General features: G+C 42.5%; 1 protein-coding gene across 2 annotated transcripts; it reads right to left on the reverse strand.

Moving 5' to 3' along the window:
* Nucleotides 1-4,338: 4,338 nt before the first annotated feature.
* On the reverse strand, nucleotides 4,339-19,040 carry LOC120924224 (the record flags this gene model as incomplete). Of its 2 annotated transcripts, XM_040335092.1 has the most annotated exon segments (3): nucleotides 4,339-5,327; nucleotides 8,518-11,594; nucleotides 11,931-19,040. In XM_040335092.1, coding segments are annotated over 3 exon segments (11,063 nt in total), but the record flags the coding sequence as incomplete, so codon positions are not given.
* Nucleotides 19,041-19,936: the final 896 nt, after the last annotated feature.

Below are 19,936 nucleotides of genomic sequence, written 5' to 3' on the forward strand. Positions count from 1 at the left end.
CCCAAGGGTTTTTTACAATTCGGCACTGCGTCGCTTTAACAGACAATTGCGCGGTCGTGCGACGTGGCTCCCAAACAAAATTGGCGTCCTTTTTTCCCCACAAATAGAGCTTTCTTTTGGTGGTATTTGATCGCCTCTGCGGTTTTTATTTTTTGCGCTATAAACAAAAACAGAGCGACAATTTTGAAAAAAATGCAATATTTTTTTACTTTTTGCTATAATAAATATCCCCCAAAAATATATATAAAAATTTTTTTCCCCTCAGCTTAGGCCGATACGTATTCTTCTACCTATTTTTGGTAAAAAAAAAATCGCAATAAGCGTTTATCGATTGGTTTGCGCAAAATTTATAGCGTTTACAAAATTGGGGATAGTTTTATTATTTTTTACTACTAATGGCGGCGATCAGCGATTTTTTTCGTGACTGCGACATTATGGCGGACACTTCGGACAATTTTGACAAATTTTTGGGACCATTGTCATTTTCACAGCAAAAAAATGCATTTAAATTACATTGTTTATTGTGAAAATGACAGTTGCAGTTTGGGAGTTAACCACAAGGGGGCGCTGTAGGAGTTAGGGTTCACCTAGTGTGTGTTTACAACTGTAGGGGGGTGTGGCTGTAGGTGTGACGTCATCGATCGAGTCACCCTATAAAAGGGATCACTCGATTGATGCAGCCGCCACAGTGAAGCCGTGTTTACATACGGCTCTCCCCGTTCTTCAGCTCCGGGGAGCAATCGCGATGGGGCAGCTAAAAACGAATAGCTGCGCCCTCGTCCCGGATCACTCCCCGCGGGAATCCGACCGCCGCATGTAGCGGGGGGAGGGGGTCCCGATCGGACCCCCGACCCACGTCTAGGCAGGGACGTACAGGTACGCAAATGTGCCTGTACGTGCCATTCTGCCGACGAACATATACATGCGGCGGTCCGGAAGTGGTTAATTCCCACCCCCACTCCTTTTCTGAAGTCATGTGGTTACTTTTCTGGATTTTTACTGGATGTTAGTGATCACAGCAGAATTCAGTGTAAGTAATACACAGGACAAAATGCATGTTGACAAGGGGAGTGTAGAGGTGGGCAGGGAGTCTACTGACATCACGACTCCACCCACCGAGCTCCAGACAACAGATCCACCCACAGAATCTGCAGTTTTTCAGACGGAGGGGAGACATTTGACAGGTGAGGATACATGCAGGAGGCATCTATATCATTATAGATCAGCACTATGGCTGTAGTTTAGAAAAGATGAGAGTGGTTTACATCCACTTTAATTGTACCCTACTGCACAGATTCTTACCATTTCTTATCACTGGGGATAGTGTTAATTTTGGCAGAAAATTTTGATTTAGTTTTAGTCTTATGGGTTTCCCCAATGGAGTTAAATTATGGGGGAAGCTGAGGGAATTTCACACTCATCATTGCGATTGGAGAAGTTTTCTTTTTCATTGTTTGTCACTAGGAAGGGTGGAATTAGTGTTTGCAGCAATCTGTTTACTTGCCACTCACTATGGCCCGGATTCACAAAGCACTTACGCCGACGTGTCTCGAGATACGCCGCGTAAGTGTAACTATGCGCCGTCTTACCTGTGCGCCGTGCCAACAATCTGAGATGCGCCTAAAAATAGGCTTCCTACGACCGACGTAACTTGCCTACGCCGTCGTATCGTGGGCGCATATTTACGCTGGGCGCATATTTACGCTCCCATCGATTTTCATACTGGCCGCTTCCTGTATATGGATTTATCGGGTAGTGTGCGGGTATTCCGTCACTTCCTCGATGCCGCAATGTCTCCTGGGAGCTTTTGTCATTGTTCCCAGGAGACATTGCGGAGGTCTGCCGCGAGTTATCGCGGCATTTAGAAAGAAGCAAGTTCTTTCTAAATCCCGCCATAACTCGTGGCAGACCTCCGCAATGTCTCCTGGGAGCTTTTGTCATTGTTCCCCCGGAGACATTGCGGCATCGAGGAAGTGACGGAATACCCGCACACTACCCGATGAATCCATATACAGGAAGCGGCCAGTAACATAAAGGATTACTAAGGATCGCCTGCCCCTGACAGTGACTCGAGCTGGGCATCGCCGCTTAGTGAAGGATTGGCTCGGGCGGCTCAGCTGCTCTCGGCTGCTCTAGTCCTGCAATGGGAACTGAGTTCCTGCTGTGAAAAAAGTGCAGGAACTCCGTTCCCACGCGTTCCTGCAGGACTTGAGCCCTGGGGTTGATGGTGTCACTCTCTCAAGAGTAGACCCATGCACTATTATTTTGGAGATGGTTGAATGCTGCCCTATACCTGGAGAGATGGCATTGTATCACTTAGACTAGGGGCCCCTTTGCAAAGACACAGTCAGTTTGCTCTGAATAAGCAAGGTGACGGTAGCTCTTTAACCCCTTAACGCCTGCCGCACGACTATTTACGTCCGCAAAATGGCACGGACAGGCAGAAGGACCGTATATATACGTCCCTGCCTTCTAGCGGGTGGGGGGTCAGATCGAGATCCCCCCCCCCGCTGCGTGCGGCGGGCGGATTCCCTCGGGGAGCGATCCGGGACGACGACGCGGCTATTCGTTTATAGCCGCTCCGTCGCGATCGCTCCCCGGAGCTGAAGAACGAGGAGAGCCGTATGTAAACACGGCTTCCCCGTGCTTCACTGTGGCGGCCCATCGATCGTGTGATCCCTTATATAGGGGAGACTCGATCGAGACCTACAGCCACACCCCCCTACTGTTGTAAACACACACCAGGTGAAGCCTAACACGTTCTGCGCCCCCTGTGGTTAACTCCCAAACTGCAACTGTCATTTTCACAATAAAGAATGCAATTTAAATGCATTTTTTGCTGTGAAAATGACAATGGTCCCAAAAATGTGTCAAAATTGTCCGAAGTGTCCGCCATAATGTCGCAGTCACGAAAAAAATCGCCGATCACCGCCATTAGTAGTAAAAAAAAAATAATTAATAAAAATGCAATAAAAATATCCCCTATTTTGTAAACGCTTTAAATTTTGCGCAAACCAACCGATAAACGCTTATTGCGATTTTTTTTACCAAAAATATGTAGAAGAATACGCATCGGCCTAAACTGAGGAAATTTTTTTTTTATATGTTTTTGGGGGATATTTATTACAGCAAAAAGTAAAAAATATTGCATTTTTTTCAAAATTGTCGCTCTATTTTTATTTATAGCGCAAAAAATAAAAACCGCAGAGGTGATCAAATACCACCAAAAGAAAGCTCTATTTGTGGGGAAAAAAGGACGCCAATTTTGTTTGGGAGCCACGTCGCACGAGCGCGCAATTGTCTGTTAAAGCGACGCAGTGCCGAATTGTAAAAACGCCTTTGGGCATTTAGCAGCATATTGGTCGGGGGCATAAGTGGTTAAAGTAGTACACCAAAAAAAAAATCAAAGGGGCTGGTTTAAAATGGAAAGAGAAGAGGGCGGCTGTGAGGGCCATTACATGTTTTCTTTCAATCTGTGATTTGTCTTCGAAATGCAAGATTGGATTGACAGCAACTTTGGCTACTACATGGAAATTGGAGCAGTTTTTATAAATGAGGGACTTTTCTATCCTTTAACCCAGTGGTCATCATCCCTGTCCTCAGGGCCCACTAACAGGCCAGGTTTTACGTATTACCTTGGGGGAGATGCAGACTAGAATACTGCAATCACTGAGCAGCAAATGATATCACCTGTGGATGTATTTCAGTTATCTTGCAAACCTGGCCTGTTAGTGGGCTTTGAGGACAGGGTTGATGACCACTGCTTTAATCAATAATGGCGCGTACAGACGGTCGTTTTATGCAATGTAAAAAAACGACGTTTTTAAAAACGTCAATTTAATTGACCGTGTGTGGGAGAAAACCTAGTGTTATGTCTTCTGAAAAACGACCAAAAAAAATTGAAGCATGCTTCAATTTTATGTGTCGTTTTTCAAAACGTCGTTTTTTACTTCACAGAAATTGACCGTGTGTAGCAAAAAACGACGTTTCAAACGACGTTTTTAAACCCACGCATGCCCAGAAGCTAGTTATGAAGCGAGCTTCAATGGAAAAAACGTAACCTCGCTTTGCTAGAGCACTGTGAAAAAACGATGGTGTGTAGGCAACATCGTTTTTGAAAATTGAAGTTTCAAAAACGTTGTTTTTTACTTCACAGAAAACGTCGTTTTTTACATCGCATAAAACGACCGTCTGTACGCGGCATTACAACCAGTGACACAATACCATTAGGCTATACTGTATGTTTTTACAGTTACTGACGGTCAGTAGACTTACTACCCTTTGGTAGCCTTGTATATCCCTCTTTTGGTTATCCATGACTTTAGCTTTTATGCTTACCCAGCATGCTTCAGGAACCCCTTCTTTGGTTTGATCAGTTCCTCTGAGGCCGTCTTCTCCTCCCTAGATTCCTCTTTAGGGTGCGATGGCGCAGGAGCTGGGGTCACATGCGCAGGAACCCCCGGGAATAATGCCACTCCCATTCTTAGTGGTGCAGTCACTGGCAATGGTGGCTCAATGTGCTGCTCTTCAGATGTCACCGGTTGCTTCCCTTTGGAACGACGAACAGAGGATTTTCTGCGTAACATTGGCTCGGAGGTGGTACCCTCGTCCCTGGGTTCCTCAGCAGGGTGCAAAAATTCAGGCCTTGGGGCCACAGCTGGTGAAAGTATGGGTATCCCGCCCGAAAAATGTGGAACTTGCATTTTTTGTGGCATTATCACTGGTGGTGATGCTTCAACTGGCTCATCTTCAAATGCCACTGGATGCTGACCCTGATGAATTGAGGACTTTCCATGTAATATCTGCTCTGAAATGGTACTCTCATTCCTAGGTTCTTCGGTGGGGTGTGGTGACTCGGCAGATGTGATCAATGGCAATGATGGCTCCCCCTCAAATGTCACTGGACGTGGCCCCCGTCGACGAATAGTGGACTTTCTACGTAATAACGGCTCTGAGGCATTTCTCGTCTCTGTAGCTTCTTCGGTGGGATATGATGACTCGGGGGCTGGTGGCATACCCATATTTAGTGGCGGGGGTGCCAGCTCTTCCTGAAACGACGCTGGACGCTGCCCCCGTCGACGGATAGAGGACTTTCTATGTAATAACGGCCCTGAGGTGTCACTCATCTCTGTAGCTTCCTCAGTGGGATAAGAAGATGATTCGGGATCTGGTGTTACTTCCATATTTAGTGGTGGGATTGCTGACGGATCAGCCAGCTCTTCTTGAAACATCACTGGACGCTGACCCGGGCGCCGGCGAACTGAGGTTTTTCTGAGGAGGAGAATGCGGCTTTTCTGTGCACTGACATCCAGGAAACTGTGGAAGGGCTAAGCAGAGAAATGACTTCATGAGAGACCAGTTGACCATATCATAAATAATTATTAATAAATAAATCAGCAGCTGTTTAAATAGAACTGTAGGACAGGATTATGTAGAGCAATACAACATGTGCACCATAGGCGTGCGCACTGGGTGTGCCAGGTGTGCCCAGGCACACCGTAATCACCCCGTGAAGAACAGATTCCCCCTACTTACCTGCCCCCCCCCACAGCACTTTCAGCTTCCCTCCTCTCCCACCGGTTGTTGCTGTGGATGTTTTAGGATGAGTGGGGGAAGGGGCCAGTAAATATGCCATTTACCAGCCCCTTCCCTTTCTGAATTAATATTGTGAGTGATCAGGAGAGTGTGTTTTAGCTTTGGGGTGCACACCCTAATGCCAAAGCCTGCGCACACCTCTGATGTGCACTGTGCTATGGTACATACTCCAAACTACCGGTACTTACTGCATAGAACTGTAGAGAAGCCATTAATTCCCTACTTTATATTAGAGGCGAGTTTCTGGTTCGAGGTAACTCCTGCGGGTTCGAGATTCATGGCCAATGAGTGAATTTATGTGCGGACTAAAACCAACATTTTTTTTTTAATGGCCTTTGAATTATGGGCAGCAGGCTTGGAAAGACCAATAAGGTAGCTTTTGGCGAAGCCAGCCCCCCTCACTATAAAAGCGGTTGTATGGAAAGCATAGGGAAACCTGACAAACTGCAGGGGAGGGATTAGGGCAGTTAAGAAACTGTACTGTAAATCGGATTGCTAGCTCTTTAACCACTTAACTTAACCCCTGGACCATATTGCTGCCCAAAGACCAGAGCACTTTTTGCGATTCGACACTGCGTCGCTTTAACTGACAATTGCGCGGTCGTGCGATGTGGCTCCCAAACAAAATTGGCGTCCTTTTTTTCCCACAAATAGAGCTTTCTTTTGGTGGTATTTGATCACCTCTGCGGTTTTTAGTTTTTGCGCTATAAACAAAAATAGAGCGACAATTTTGAAAAAAAATCAATATTTTTTACTTTTTGCTATGATAAATTTCCCCCAAAAACATATATAAAAATGTTTTTTTTTCCTTAGTTTAGGCCGATACGTATTCTTCTACCTATTTTTGGTAAAAAAAATCGCAATAAGTGTTTATCGATTGGTTTGCGCAAAATTTAGAGCGTTTACAAAATAGGGGATAGTTTTATTATTATTTTTTTTTACTACTAATGGCGGCGATCAGCGATTTTATTTCATGACTGCGACATTATGGCGGACACTTCAGACAATTTTGACACATTTTTGGGACCATTGTCATTTTCACAGCAAAAAATGCATTTAAATTGCATTGTTTATTGTGAAAATGACAGTTGCAGTTTGGGAGTTAACCACAGGGGGTGCTGTAGGAGTTAGGGTTCACCTAGTGTGTGTTTACAACTGTAGGGGGGTGTGGCTTTAGGTGTGACGTCATCGATCGAGTCTCCCTATAAAAGCGATCACTCGATCGATGCAGCCGCCACAGTGAAGCACGGGGAAGCCGTGTTTACATACGGCTCTCCCCGTTCTTCAGCTCTGGGGAGCGATCGCGATGGGGCGGCTATAAACGAATAGCCGCGCCGTCGTCCCGGATCGCTCCCCGCGGGAATCCGACCGCCGCATGTAGCGGGGGGGGGGGGTCCCGAAAACGTGTCATTCTGCCGACGTACATATACATGCGGTGGTCGGGAAGTGGTTAATGGCCTTTGAATTATGGGCAGCAGGCTTGGAAGGACCAATAAGGTGGCTTTTGGTGAAGCCAGCCCCCTCACTATAAAAGTTTTTATTTTCCCCCCGGCTTCCGGGTTCTGGCTCCCGCGGGAGTGGGCGTTCCTATTCAGAGGTTAGATTATTGACGTCTGGTGAAAAACTTCCCCTGGCGCATAAGGCGCGTCACGAGTTTTCCGTAAGTGGCCGAACTATATGGCGCCTGCGCAGTCAGCTCTACACGGCGGGCGCAGGCGCCGTATAGCGCCGTATAGAGCCGACTCGCAGGTCGGCTACTTACGGAAAACTGGTGACGCGCCTTATATGCCAGGGGAAGTTTTTCCCCAGACGTCAATCATCTAACCTCTGAATAGGAACGCACACTCCCGCGGGAGCCAGAACCCGGAAGCCGGGGGGGAAAATAATAATAAAAATGTATGTACGGCAAAAAAAACAAAAAAAAAAAACAGCATACTGTAGATGTCGGAAGTATGCTGGATGTAATGGTATATAATTGTTTTAGGGTGAACCTCTGCTTTAAGAAACTGTACTGTAAATCTGATTGGTAGCTCTTTAGGCAATCAACCCATTTGTTGTGTTTTTATTATTATTGGGGACTTGTTTGTCTTTTATTTTGTGGTTGATTTGAGGTCAGCAGTCACTTTTAGCTGCCTTAGACCCGGTTCACACTGGGGCGACACGACAGGCGGCTCAGCCGCCTAACTTGTCGTGTCCCATTCACTGCAATGGAACCGTTCTAATAGGAGCGACGCAAGTCGCTCCGACTTAGAAAAAAGGTTCCTGTAGTATTTCGGGGGCGGCTCGGGGCGATCTGCATTGACTTCTATACAGAAGTCATTTTGCAAATCGCCTCTGAAGTCGTCCTCAGGACGACTTGCAGAGTCGCCCCCGAAGTCGTGCCGCCTATGTGTGAAGCGACTCTTACCATCCGACTTTTATTTATTTACATATTTAGTTATTCTTTTGCTGCAAGGCTTCCCTTTAAAAGAAAAACAAGATATTTTGGGGCTTTCTATGAAAATTGTACTGTTCTGTAACATCACATACAGCTTTAAGGCATTCCCCAAGCATGTTGTTTCAAGGATTTGTGTATTTTCAATGTTTGCCCCAAATGAAAGACCAATTGGGCAATGCCATGGAGGACATACATTGGTACATGTCCCCTATGACATTTTACAGCTTTCCATGCCTTTTGTTTTTTGACAATAGTTTGCCTATTATCCCTAAAAAGGCAACAATTTAACAAGATTTGCCCTCATAGACTTCTTTGGGATTTGGCGCTTAGTTCCGGTTCATCAAACATTAAACAAAATTAGCCGAACCTTTGCCAAAACCAACCCGGGGGGGAGATTCGCTCAACACTACTATATACCAGTGGGGTTGGTATATTTAGCAAACAGAAGCTTCTACTTGTCTAAGATCAATGTTCACAAAGCTCACCACTTTGGTGTCTAAATCATCCTCTTCTTGCACAACTGGTTCATTTGACATTCCCGTTTCATCAACTAGAGTTTTCTCTTGACCTCTGGTGATGTCCGCATGACATGATGTCTGTCTTGTTGGTGGATATTCCTCCTCGATGCCATGTTCTCTGTTTTCATAGTCAACTTCATTCAAGTAGATTGTGGTGGTTTCTTCATCAGTGGATGATTGCACTTTATTTATGTCCACCTTGATAAGACCAGTTTGTGTTAGAGACTTGCTGTCTATCTCTGGCCCACAGAGCTCCCTTGTTAAAAAAATGTCACCATCTGTTGAAGTGTTGATGATGTCCACATTCACAGCTTCTTCTAATACACTTGTGTTAATGACCACAGTTCCGAATAGAGAATCGTGTTGGCTGACGTCATCCTCAACTTGACTGGGTTCAACAGTGAGTCCAAGATTTTCTATAGAAATGACCTTCTGTTCATTGTCCACCTCTTCTTCCACAGTGGAGGTCTCTAATCTGACATATTCTTCAGTTTCATACACAGAGTTACCTGAAGTTAGATGAGATGCTTTTTCATCTTCTTCTTCCACCCTGACATCTGACTCTACGAGTTTGACAGAAGATGAAAAGTTTTCAGTCTTAATATCGCGATCTGCTGTAATCACAGACTGAATTTCTAACAAAAGGTCATTTGACTCTGAAGTGGATCTCCAGTTGTCAGTGGGATCTTCTAAAAGTGATCCAGAAGAACTACCAAGATCTTTGCTAATTTCTGAAGCTTGCTCTTCAGCATAAGCACTTGACTGGCCTTCAGAAGAAACTGCTACTTTTCCGTTTAAATCATCCACTAGTTCAGGAAACCTAAGTACTGTGTGATCTGGGCTAAGCATACACTGAATTTCCGACAAGAGGTCAAGTTCTTTGGGAGATTTAGAGACGTTTTCAACCTCAAAATCTGCTAATTCTGCCACCTCTAAAACACTATCCAAATTAGATGCTGTAATATGTGAAGCATACAATTCACTCTCCATTTTTTGTGTGTCTAACGTGGCACCGGTTCCCTCTGATGACACACTGATGCTTTGGTCTAATAGACTTGAGTAAATGGTAGAGTTGATATCTGATAATAGGTCTAACTCTTTTTCAGGACTTTGAAAGATTTTGTCAAATTGGTTTTCCTGTTCCGCAGTAGTGTCTAGGACAAGAGTTTGGCCTGTGCTAGTATTTTGAGCCACCGCATTGGTGGCCTGATGAGAAAACCCTTCATCTTCATAACTTTCTTTAAGGAGTTTTTTATTATCTTGCTCAAGCTGAGGTTCATTTTTCTCAATTACTTTAATAAATGCCTTGTTCGTATCATTTGAAAAATCATGCTTTTCTTCTGTGAGATCTCTATCTTCATCTGTTAGAAAAGCATTTTTTAACACAAACTCCTCTTCGAACACAAACTGTTCCTTGGGTACAAATTCGACTTCCGTGGGAGCAATTTTGGCCTTGCTATCTTCTTCTTCTTGTGATTTGCTAGTTTCTATCTGAAAATCCTCACAGAGGTAATTATCGTTATGCTCCTCAGTTGTATGTTCTTGCAGGTCCTCTACTTCACAGGTGGACATTTCACTGTCGGATTTGTTTTCTGTTTTTAGACTTACTTCTGTGTGTTCTTCAGATAATTTGCCTTCCTGCATCTGGTCATTGCTGGATTTCTCTACTTGGTAAGCGTCAACTGTAACCACAAACTGCTCTTCCGTTAAAAAAACAACTTCTGTGTGGCTAGCCTTGAACTTGCCGTCTTCTTCTTGTGATTCGTTGGTCTCTGGCTGGGAATCTTCATGTGTGTAGTCGTTATCTTTGCTCTCACCTGACTGTTCTTGTATTTCACAGGTAGTTGTTTCATTGTGAGATTCACTTGCTGCTTTAAAATGTGTCTCTTTAATGATCCCACTCAATTCTTCTGATCCTAGACTATCCCTCAGGATATCATCAGCAATGGATATACATAACTTGATCACTGATGCACTTTGTTCTGTTCCGTCAAGTTCTTTATTATTTATTTCATCACTTTCTTTGGAAATTGTTTGGAGTAATCCATCTTCTTGCAGCTGATCAGTGCTGGACCCTTCTATCTGAGAAGCTTCATTAGGGACCTCAAATTGCGTCTCAGAAACAAGCTGTTCTTTGGTTATATTTTCTGCTTCTAAGCAAACAGTATTGACTTCATTGTCATGTCCTTGTGATTTGCTGGTCTCTGTTAATGAAACCTCAAATATGTGGTCATCATTGTTCTCCCCAGGTGTGTGTTCTTGTTGTTCCTCCACTTCACACATGGAAGTTGCCCTGTATGATTTACTCTCTTGTAGTAAACCTGCTTCTGTAAGGACCTCTGTGTGATCTTCAGATCCTATAACGTCACTTATCTGGGCATCTTCAGAAAATGATGTACGTATTTCATTCTCTAATGCACTTAGCTCTTTTTCATACAATTCTTTGGGCCGTAAGTTATCACTGTCTCTGAAAACTGGTTCTCTAAGTAATTCTTCTTTCAACTGATCATTGCTGGATCCCTCTTCTGGGCAAGGTATATCTGTGACCACAGACTGCTCTACAGTTAGAAATTCTATGTCTACATGACCAATCTTTTCTTTGCTATCCTCTCCTTGTAATTCACTGACATCTTGCTGGAGATCTATGTTTGTATAGTCAGAATTTTGCTTGACAGCCATGTGGTCTTGTACTTCACAGGTAATTGATTCATTATGAGATTCACTTTCTGATTTTAAATTTACATCTTTAGAGACCCCACTGAATTCTTCTGACACCAGATCCTCTTTTATCAAGCCATCTTCAACAATTAATGGACACATCTCAACCATTGATGTGTTTTGCTCCGTTTCATACAGTTCTTGGTGTCTTACGTCATCAATATATCTGGAAATTGGTTGTTCTTGTAATCTGTCTTCTTGCAACTGGTCGTTGCCGGATACCTCTGTCAAAGAGTCTTCATTATGGACCAACAACGGCTCTTCAGCTACCAACTGCTCTTCACTTAAAAATTCTACTTCTATATGCCCAATCTTGACTTTGCTATCTTCTTCTTGTGGTCCATTTGTTGTAGAACCATCATTGGTAGAGACCCCACTGAATTCTTCTGACACCAGATCCTCTTTTATCAAGCCATCTTCAACAATTAATGGACACATCTCAACCTTTGATGTGTTTTGCTCCGTTTCATACAGTTCTTGGTGTCTTACGTCATCAATATATCTGGAAATTGGTTGTTCTTGTAATCTGTCTTCTTGCAACTGGTCATTGCCGGATACCTCTGTCAAAGAGTCTTCATTATGGACCAACAATGGCTCTTCAGCTACCAACTGCTCTTCACTTAAAAATTCTACTTCTATATGCCCAATCTTGACTTTGCTATCTTCTTCTTGTGATCCCTTTGTTGTAGAACCATCATTGGTAATCACCAATTGCTGCTCAGCTACTAACTGCTCTTCTTCTATGTGATCAATTTTGACTCTACTAACTTCTTCTTGTGATTCCCTGGCATCCAACTGGCTTTCTTCATGAGTGTAGTCTTTATTTTGCTTTTCAGATCTTTGTTCTTGTATTTCATAGGTAGTTGTTTCATTAAGGGATATACTTTCTGTTTTAAAATCAGCATCTTTAATGACCTGGCTGCATTGTTCTGACATCAAACCCTCTGTTATCAAGACATCCTCAACAACCGATGTTAATGTTTCAATCAATGATGTACTTTGCACTGTTTCAAACAGCTCTTTATGGCATAATTCATCACTGCCTCTGGAATCTGATTGGCCAAGTAATCTATCTTCTTGTAACTGGTCACCGGTGCTTGATCCCTCTATCGGAGAAGCTTCATTATCAACCTTAAATTGCTCTTCAGTTACAAAAGGTTCCTCAGTTACATGTTCTGCATCTAAGTGATCAGTATTGCCTTCACTGTCATCCTCTTGTGATTTTCTGGTCTCTATCTTTGAAACCTCATTTATGTAGTCATTATTTTGCTCCTCAGCTGTGTGGTCTTGCAGTTCTTTTACTTCACCGGTAGATGTGTCACCGTGGGATATGCTCTCTTCTTTCAAACCAGCTTCACTAAAGGATTCTCTGCTTTCTTCTGATACTAGACTATCTCTCAGAACATCATTGACAATGGATGCGCCTATATCATTTGCTGTTGTCCTTGGCTCTGTTTCATGCTGTTTTTCAGGGCTAACTTCATTGCTGTCTCTGAAAACTGTTTTTTTAAGTAATCTGTCTTCTTGTAAATGGTCTTTTGCAGAAGCGTCGTTATCTACTTTAAATTGCCCTTCAGCTACAAGCTGTTCTTTAGTTAAATGTAGAACTTCTAAGTGACCAGAGCTGACTTCACCATCATCTTCTTGTGATTTTCTGGTCTTTATTGATGAATCCTCATATATGCAGTTATGATTTTGTTCCTTGTCTGTGTACTGTTGCAGTTCTTCCTGTTCACAGGTTGATGTTTCACTGTGGGGTTCTTCTTCTGTTATTAAACTCACTTCTCTAAAGACATCTCTTTCCTCTTCTGATACAAAACTATTTTCTATCAGGACTCCCTCAGCAATGGATGTGCATATCTCGCCCGTTAATTTGCTTAGCTCTGTTTCGTGCAATTTTTTAGGGCTCACTTCATTGCTTTCTCCGGGAACCGGTTGACTGGTTGACCTGTCTTCATAGTGCTGGTCATTCCTGGTCCCCTCTGCTGAACACATTTTATATTTTAAAACAAACTGCTCTTCAGTTAAAAATTCCACTTCTGTGTGATCAGTCCTGACTTGGGTATCTTCCTCTTGTGATCCTGTAGCATCTGGCTGGAAATGTTCATGTACATAGCCATCATTTTCAATTATAGATGTGTGTTCCTGTACTTCATAGGTCATCATTTCTTTGAGGGATTCACTTTCTGCTCTAAAATTCACATTGAATTCTTCTGACGCTTGACCCTCTCTTTTCAAGATATCCTCAACAATTGATGTACACATCTCTATTACTGATGTGCTTTGTTCTGTTTCAAGTGATTCTTTACGACATACTTCATCAATGTCTCTGAAAACTGGTTGTCCTTGTAATTTGCCTTCTTGCAACTGATCATTGCTGGAAACCTCTATCAAAGAATCTTCTTTATGGACCACCAACTGCTCTTCACTGAAAATGTCTTCTTCTATGTGACCAACCCTGACCTGGATATCTTCTTCTTGTGATTCTCCAGCATTTGGCTGGGAACGTTCATGTATGTAGTCATCATTTTGAATTATAGATGTGTGTTTCTGTACTTCATGGGTCATTAATTCTTTGATGGACTCACTTTCTGCTCTAAAACTCACATCTTTTAAGATATCATTGGATTCTTTTGTCACTTGATCCTCTCCTTTTGGGATATGCTCAACAATTGATGCATGCATCTCTATTACTGATGTGCCTTGTTCTGTTTCAACCAGTTCTTTATACCATACTTCATCACTGTCTCTGAAAACTGGTTGACCTTGTAATCTGCCTTCTTGCAACTGGTCATTGCAGGATACCTCTATCAAAGAATCTTCTTTATGGACCACCAACTGCTCTTCACTGAAAATGTCTTCTTCTATGTGACCAACCCCGACCTGGATATCTTCTTCTTGTGATTCTCCAGCATTTGGCTGGGAATGTTCATGTATGTAATCATCATTTTGAATTATAGATGTGTGTTCCTGTACTTCAAGGGTCATTATTTCTTTGATGGATTCACTTTCTGCTCTAAAACTCACATCTTTTAAGTTATCATTGAATTCTTCTGACACATGATCCTCTCCTTTCGGGATATGCTCAACAATTGATGTATGCATCTCTATTACTGATGTGCCTTGTTCTGTTTCAACCAGTTCTTTATACCATACTTCATCACTGTCTCTGAAAACTGGTTGACCTTGTAATTTGCCTTCTTGCAACTGGTCATTGCAGGATACCTCTATCAAAGAATCTTCTTTATGGACTACCAACTGCTCTTCACTGAAAATGTCTTCTTCTATGTGACCAACCCTGACCTGGATATCTTCTTCTTGTGATTCTCCAGCATTTGGCTGGGAACGTTCATGTATGTAGTCATCATTTTGAATATTAGATGTGTGTTCCTCTACTCCATGGGTCAATATTTCTTTGATGGATTCACTTTCTGCTTTAAAACTCACATCTTTTAGGTTATCATTGAATTCTTCTGACACTTGATCCTCTCCTTTTGGGATATGCTCAACAATTGATGTATGCATCTCTATTACTGATGTGCCTTGTTCTGTTTCAACCAGTTCTTTATACCATACTTCATCACTGTCTCTGAAAACTGGTTGTCCTTGTAATTTGCCTTCTTGCAACTGGTCATTGCAGGATACCTCTATCAAAGAATCTTCTTTATGGACCACCAACTGCTCTTCACTGGAAATGTCTTCTTCTATGTGACCAACCCCGACCTGGATATCGTCTTCTTTTGATTCTCCAGCATTTGGCTGGAAATGTTCATGTATGTAGTCATCATTTTGAATTATAGATGTGTGTTCCTGTACTTCATGGGTCATTATTTCTTTGATAGATTCACTTTCCGTTGTATGGTTCACATCTTTAAAGAAATCATTGAATTCTTCTGAAACTTGATCCTCTTTTTTTAGGATCTCCTCAACAATTGATGTACACATCACCACTACTGATGTGTTTTGCTCTATTGCAACCAGTTCTTCATGGCATACTTCATCACTGTCTCTAAAAACTGGTTGTCCTTGTAATCTGTCTTCTTGCAATTGATCATTGCAGGATATCGCTATCAAAGAGTCTTTATTAAGGACCATTGAATTCCCTTCATCTACAAGCTGCTCGTCGTTTAAAATTTCTACTTCTGTGTGACTATTCTTGACTTTCCTGTCATCTTCTTCTTGTGATTCTCTGTCATCTAACTGGAAATCTTCATGTGTGTAGTCATCATTTTGCTGCACAGTTGTGTGTTCCTGTATTTCGTAGGTAGTTGTTTTGTTGTGGGATTCACTTTGAGCTTTAAAATTAGAATCTTTATATATCTCACTACATTCTTCTGGCACTAAACCCTCTCTTATCAGGACATCCTGAACAATTGATGTACGTACCTCATTCAGCGATGCGCTTTGATCTGGTTCATATGATTCTTCAGGGCATTCTTCACTACCGTCCGTGGGAGCTAGCTGTCTAAATGAGTTGCCATCTTGCATCTGTTCAGTGAAATGTCCTTCTGTCAGAGAAGCTTCATTACCAGAACCATACGGCTCTTCAGCTACCCACTGTTGCTCTGTTAAAAGTTCTACCTCTATGTGACCAGTCTTGACGTTGCTCTCTTCTTCTTGTGGTTTGCTGGTCTCTGGTGGAAAGCCTTCGTGTTTGTAGTCATAACTTTGTTTCTCAGTCATGTTTTCTGGCTGCTCTTCCATTTCATTGGTGGAGGTTTCATTATTGTGTTCACTTTCTCCTTCAAAATGTGCATCTCTGAAGACCTCTTTGTGTTCTTCTGATGGTGGACCATCTCTTAATTCGACATCTCCCGCCAATGAAATACATATTTCATCCACTGACGTGCTTAGCTGTGTTTCATGCAATTTTTCGGGGTATTCATCATCACCGTTTCTGGAAATAAGACTTTTAATTTGTTCTTCCTCTTCTTGTCCAGTAGTGCCCACCAGCTGTTTCTGATCTTCAAATGAAAGACTTTGTAAGGTAATTGGCTGAAAGAGACTTTCTTCATACTGACCATCAGAAGATGGTTCTCCAGTATGTTGTCCACCTTTATAGACTTTATGCTCTGAGTTCCCCAAAGGCTCATTGTCTTCCAGATTTTCAGCCCTACTTGTGAATTCTTCTTCATACTGGGAAATGTTAATTTTACAACCAATCAATATTTTATTTTTCAACTCTAGCGGGTCAGGAGGGTTCACCTGTTCCTGACTAACGATGCTTTGGACATTGTGGGATATGGCCACTGTGTTTTTCGATTCTGTTGACTCAGTCACTTTAGTGCTTAGCTGTGTTTCATGCAATTTTTCGGGGTATTCATCATCACCGTTTCTAGAAACTGGTTCTCTGAGTAATGTGTCGTCAAACTGGACAATGCTGGATCGTGTTTGCTCTTCAAAAGACTTCAGAACATCTTTTGCGTCTGATAAAATGGTTTCGTCTTGAACCTCTTTTCCATCCTCTTCACTTTTGATAATCTTATCAGTTTCCAGTATACTACATTGACCTAAGGTAAGCTCATTCTCAGCTGATGCAGTCTCTGTTATGTCCCTATGGGCTGAATAATGAATTATGTTTTCAAGTTGAGTGTCCTCAGTTGGGTAGTCCTGACCAAGGATTGCCTTTTCCGGAAACAGGTTATCAGTCTTCTTTTGCTCATCTGTGAAATCTTTTGATAAACCAACATTCTTTGTTTCTAATGTGTCACTTGATTGTCTAATATCATCTATAAATTCTTTCACATGTGTGGGGTCACATTCTAGAAGATCTTTCCTTTCTTCTAAAAGGTATTCTACCTGGCGCTTTCCTTCCTCTAAGAAAGAGTCCTCTTTTCTTACAGTCTCTTCCGCGCCATCTGAGGCTGCACGAGATTCATTTTCTGAATCGGTCACCGTTTCTCGCAAAGCATGAGACTCATTTTTATTTTCCGTAAAGAGTTCTGTTTGCTCATTGTTAATATTGGACATATCTCGATTTCCAGAAGACTCGGTTTCAACTGAAAGTGTTTCTTCACTGTGATCCAAATGTTCTTCTGTTGATCTGCTATCTGTTGCAGTCGTAAATGACTCCTCCATTTTGGAATCCACATGCACATGTTGGTCGGTCACGGCTCCCAAGGAATCACATCTCTTATCATGTTCTGCTTGAGCTGAGTAGTTATCATACCACACCGCTCGACTCTTGTTTATTCCATTCGTCGGACCCTCATTTATTCCATTCGTCTCTTCTTCCTCACTGGTTGACTGTCCATCATTATGACTATCATAGCTGCAGGTGGTACCTCCAAGATAGTTCCCTTCTCTTTCTTTGCTTGGAGACTGACCCAAGTCTTTTATTATGTATGAACTTCCTAATTGTTCACGATCTTCTCCTTGTTGCAATTCCCCTTCAAGAATTTCATCACAAACCATCTGAAGTGTATTTCTCGAGGCACGTTCTGATTTTTTGAATAAATCTTCTGTACTTGGAGAAAAATGAACTCTTCTTTTAATCTTTTGTTTTTTGGAAATTTTAGGCTGCCTCTCAGATCCCTTAAATTGATGTTTTTCCTCTTGTTTTTCTGTCAGATGCTCTTCTATACGCTGTACATCTTCCTTGTTGGTAGGTTTTGTTACGTCCTTTGCTGAAACTTCCTTCCCTTCTTCCTCAAGATTTCTATCACTTTGTCCAAGCCCCAAAGATTGTGTTTTTATGGTTTCTTCTTCCAAATTGGTTTGTTTATTTTCACTCTGTTCCCATAAAAAGTTGCTTTTTGTTAATGACACATTCACAGATGTCAGATACTCCTCTGTGTACCCTAGGTCTGTGGATAAGATCGATGCTGGCATTGAACCTAAAGTTTCATCAAGATCTCGTAGGGTATCAGAACCTTTTTGATCCTCAACTTTTTGAAATAAATCACAGTGCTTTGCTAAGCGGTTGGCTGTCTCCAGTAGGTCTTCCCATGTCTTCCTGCTATCTCCTCCTTGGCTGGAAGAGCTTTCTGGTTCATCCACTGGTGTTACCAGTTTCTTGTTGTTTTCAATCACATCTAAAATGTTATCAACATCAAACTCCAACGCGACCGTAGAATCTATAGACTCCTCCAATACCTGGGGTTCTTGTTCAGTAGTTATGTTATATTCACCTCTTTCTGTTGTGATTTCCATAAGACTTTTAATTTGTTCTTCCTCTTCTTGTCCAGTAGTGCCCACCAGCTGTTTCTGATCTTCAAATGAAAGGCTTTGTAAGGTAATTGGCTGAAAGAGACTTTCTTCATACTGACCATCAGAAGATGGTTCTCCAGTATGTTGTCCACCTTTATAGACTTTATGCTCTGAGTTCCCCAAAGGCTCGTTGTCTTCCAGATTTTCAGCCCTACTTGTGAGTTCTTCTTCATACTGGGAAACGTTAATTTCACAACCAATCAATACTTTATTTTTCAACTCTAGCGGGTCAGGAGGGTTCACCTGTTCCTGATTAACGATGCTTTGGACATTGTGGGATATGGCCACTATGTTTTTTGATTCTGTTGACTCTGTCACTTTAATTTCACAGCTGTGAGTGACTTCTGCTGTTGTATGAAGAATGATATGTACGTCTTCTGTAATTTTGTGTTCTAAGTCCCGTCTTCCCCCAGGATCACTCTTTCGATGTCTCAAATCTATTTCCTGCATTCGATAGTCCTCATCTCCTGTAAAATTAAACAGTTAAGGGTTGATCAATTTCTTCAACATTTTATACAGTGCTGATTGTATAACAGTTTAGGAGTGGAAATCCAATGAAATGAATCTATACTCTTTCTAAAATGGTTAAAAATGTAAGTCCAAACGATACCATGAGAATGGAGGAGATGCTGGCTCTCGACAAAAACACCCTTGAAAAATATAAGATACTGTGGTCCATCTGGCTCCGCTTCTCGGGCCTCTGATATCCTCCTGAACATGTTGTAAGACCCTTAAATCGGTGGTTCACCCTCAAACAGAACTTTCTATCTATCATTTCTTCTGCCTTAATAAATGCCGGTAGCGTTTACATTTTTTTCTACATCTGTACCCTTACCTGTATACAGCATGACTTCCGGGTCTTCTTCCCTGCAGGGAGTGGGCGTGTCGCTCCTTTTCCCAGTCGACTCGAGGCGTAATGGGAGCTGTGCGCAAGGTCTCCTGGGAGTACAACGGGGCGTGTATTCTAAATGACGTCACCCATTGGCATAGTAATGATGGTAATCAGGAAGTGTTGACGGCGAGCCTCACGCTGCTCACCGTCAACACCGCGCATGTGCGAGATCCTGCGGTGCATGATGGGGGCATCGCATCACGGAATCCAGGAAGTATTTGCTTGTGGGTTTCACACTGCCCACAAGCAAGATGGAAAAGCCCTGGATTTGTATTTAGTATTTGTAATTAGTATCTATCACGGAAAACTAACGGATAGACGTACAAGCGGCTAGCAGGTGAGTGGTAGATTGCAATCTACATTAAAGCGGGGGGTTACACTAAAACATCTATATACCGTTACATCCAGCATACTGCTGACATCGACAGTATGCTGTACTTTCCGTCTTATCGTTGTTTTCACCCGACTTTCGGGTTCTCGCTTCCCCGGAGAGTAGGCGTTCCTAAGACGAGGCATAGATGATTGACGTGCGGGTTAAGCGCGTCACGCCTTCCGAAAATATCCGAG

This window comes from Rana temporaria, unplaced genomic scaffold (assembly GCF_905171775.1).
Source record: "Rana temporaria unplaced genomic scaffold, aRanTem1.1, whole genome shotgun sequence".
Taxonomy (NCBI): Eukaryota; Metazoa; Chordata; class Amphibia; order Anura; family Ranidae; genus Rana; species Rana temporaria.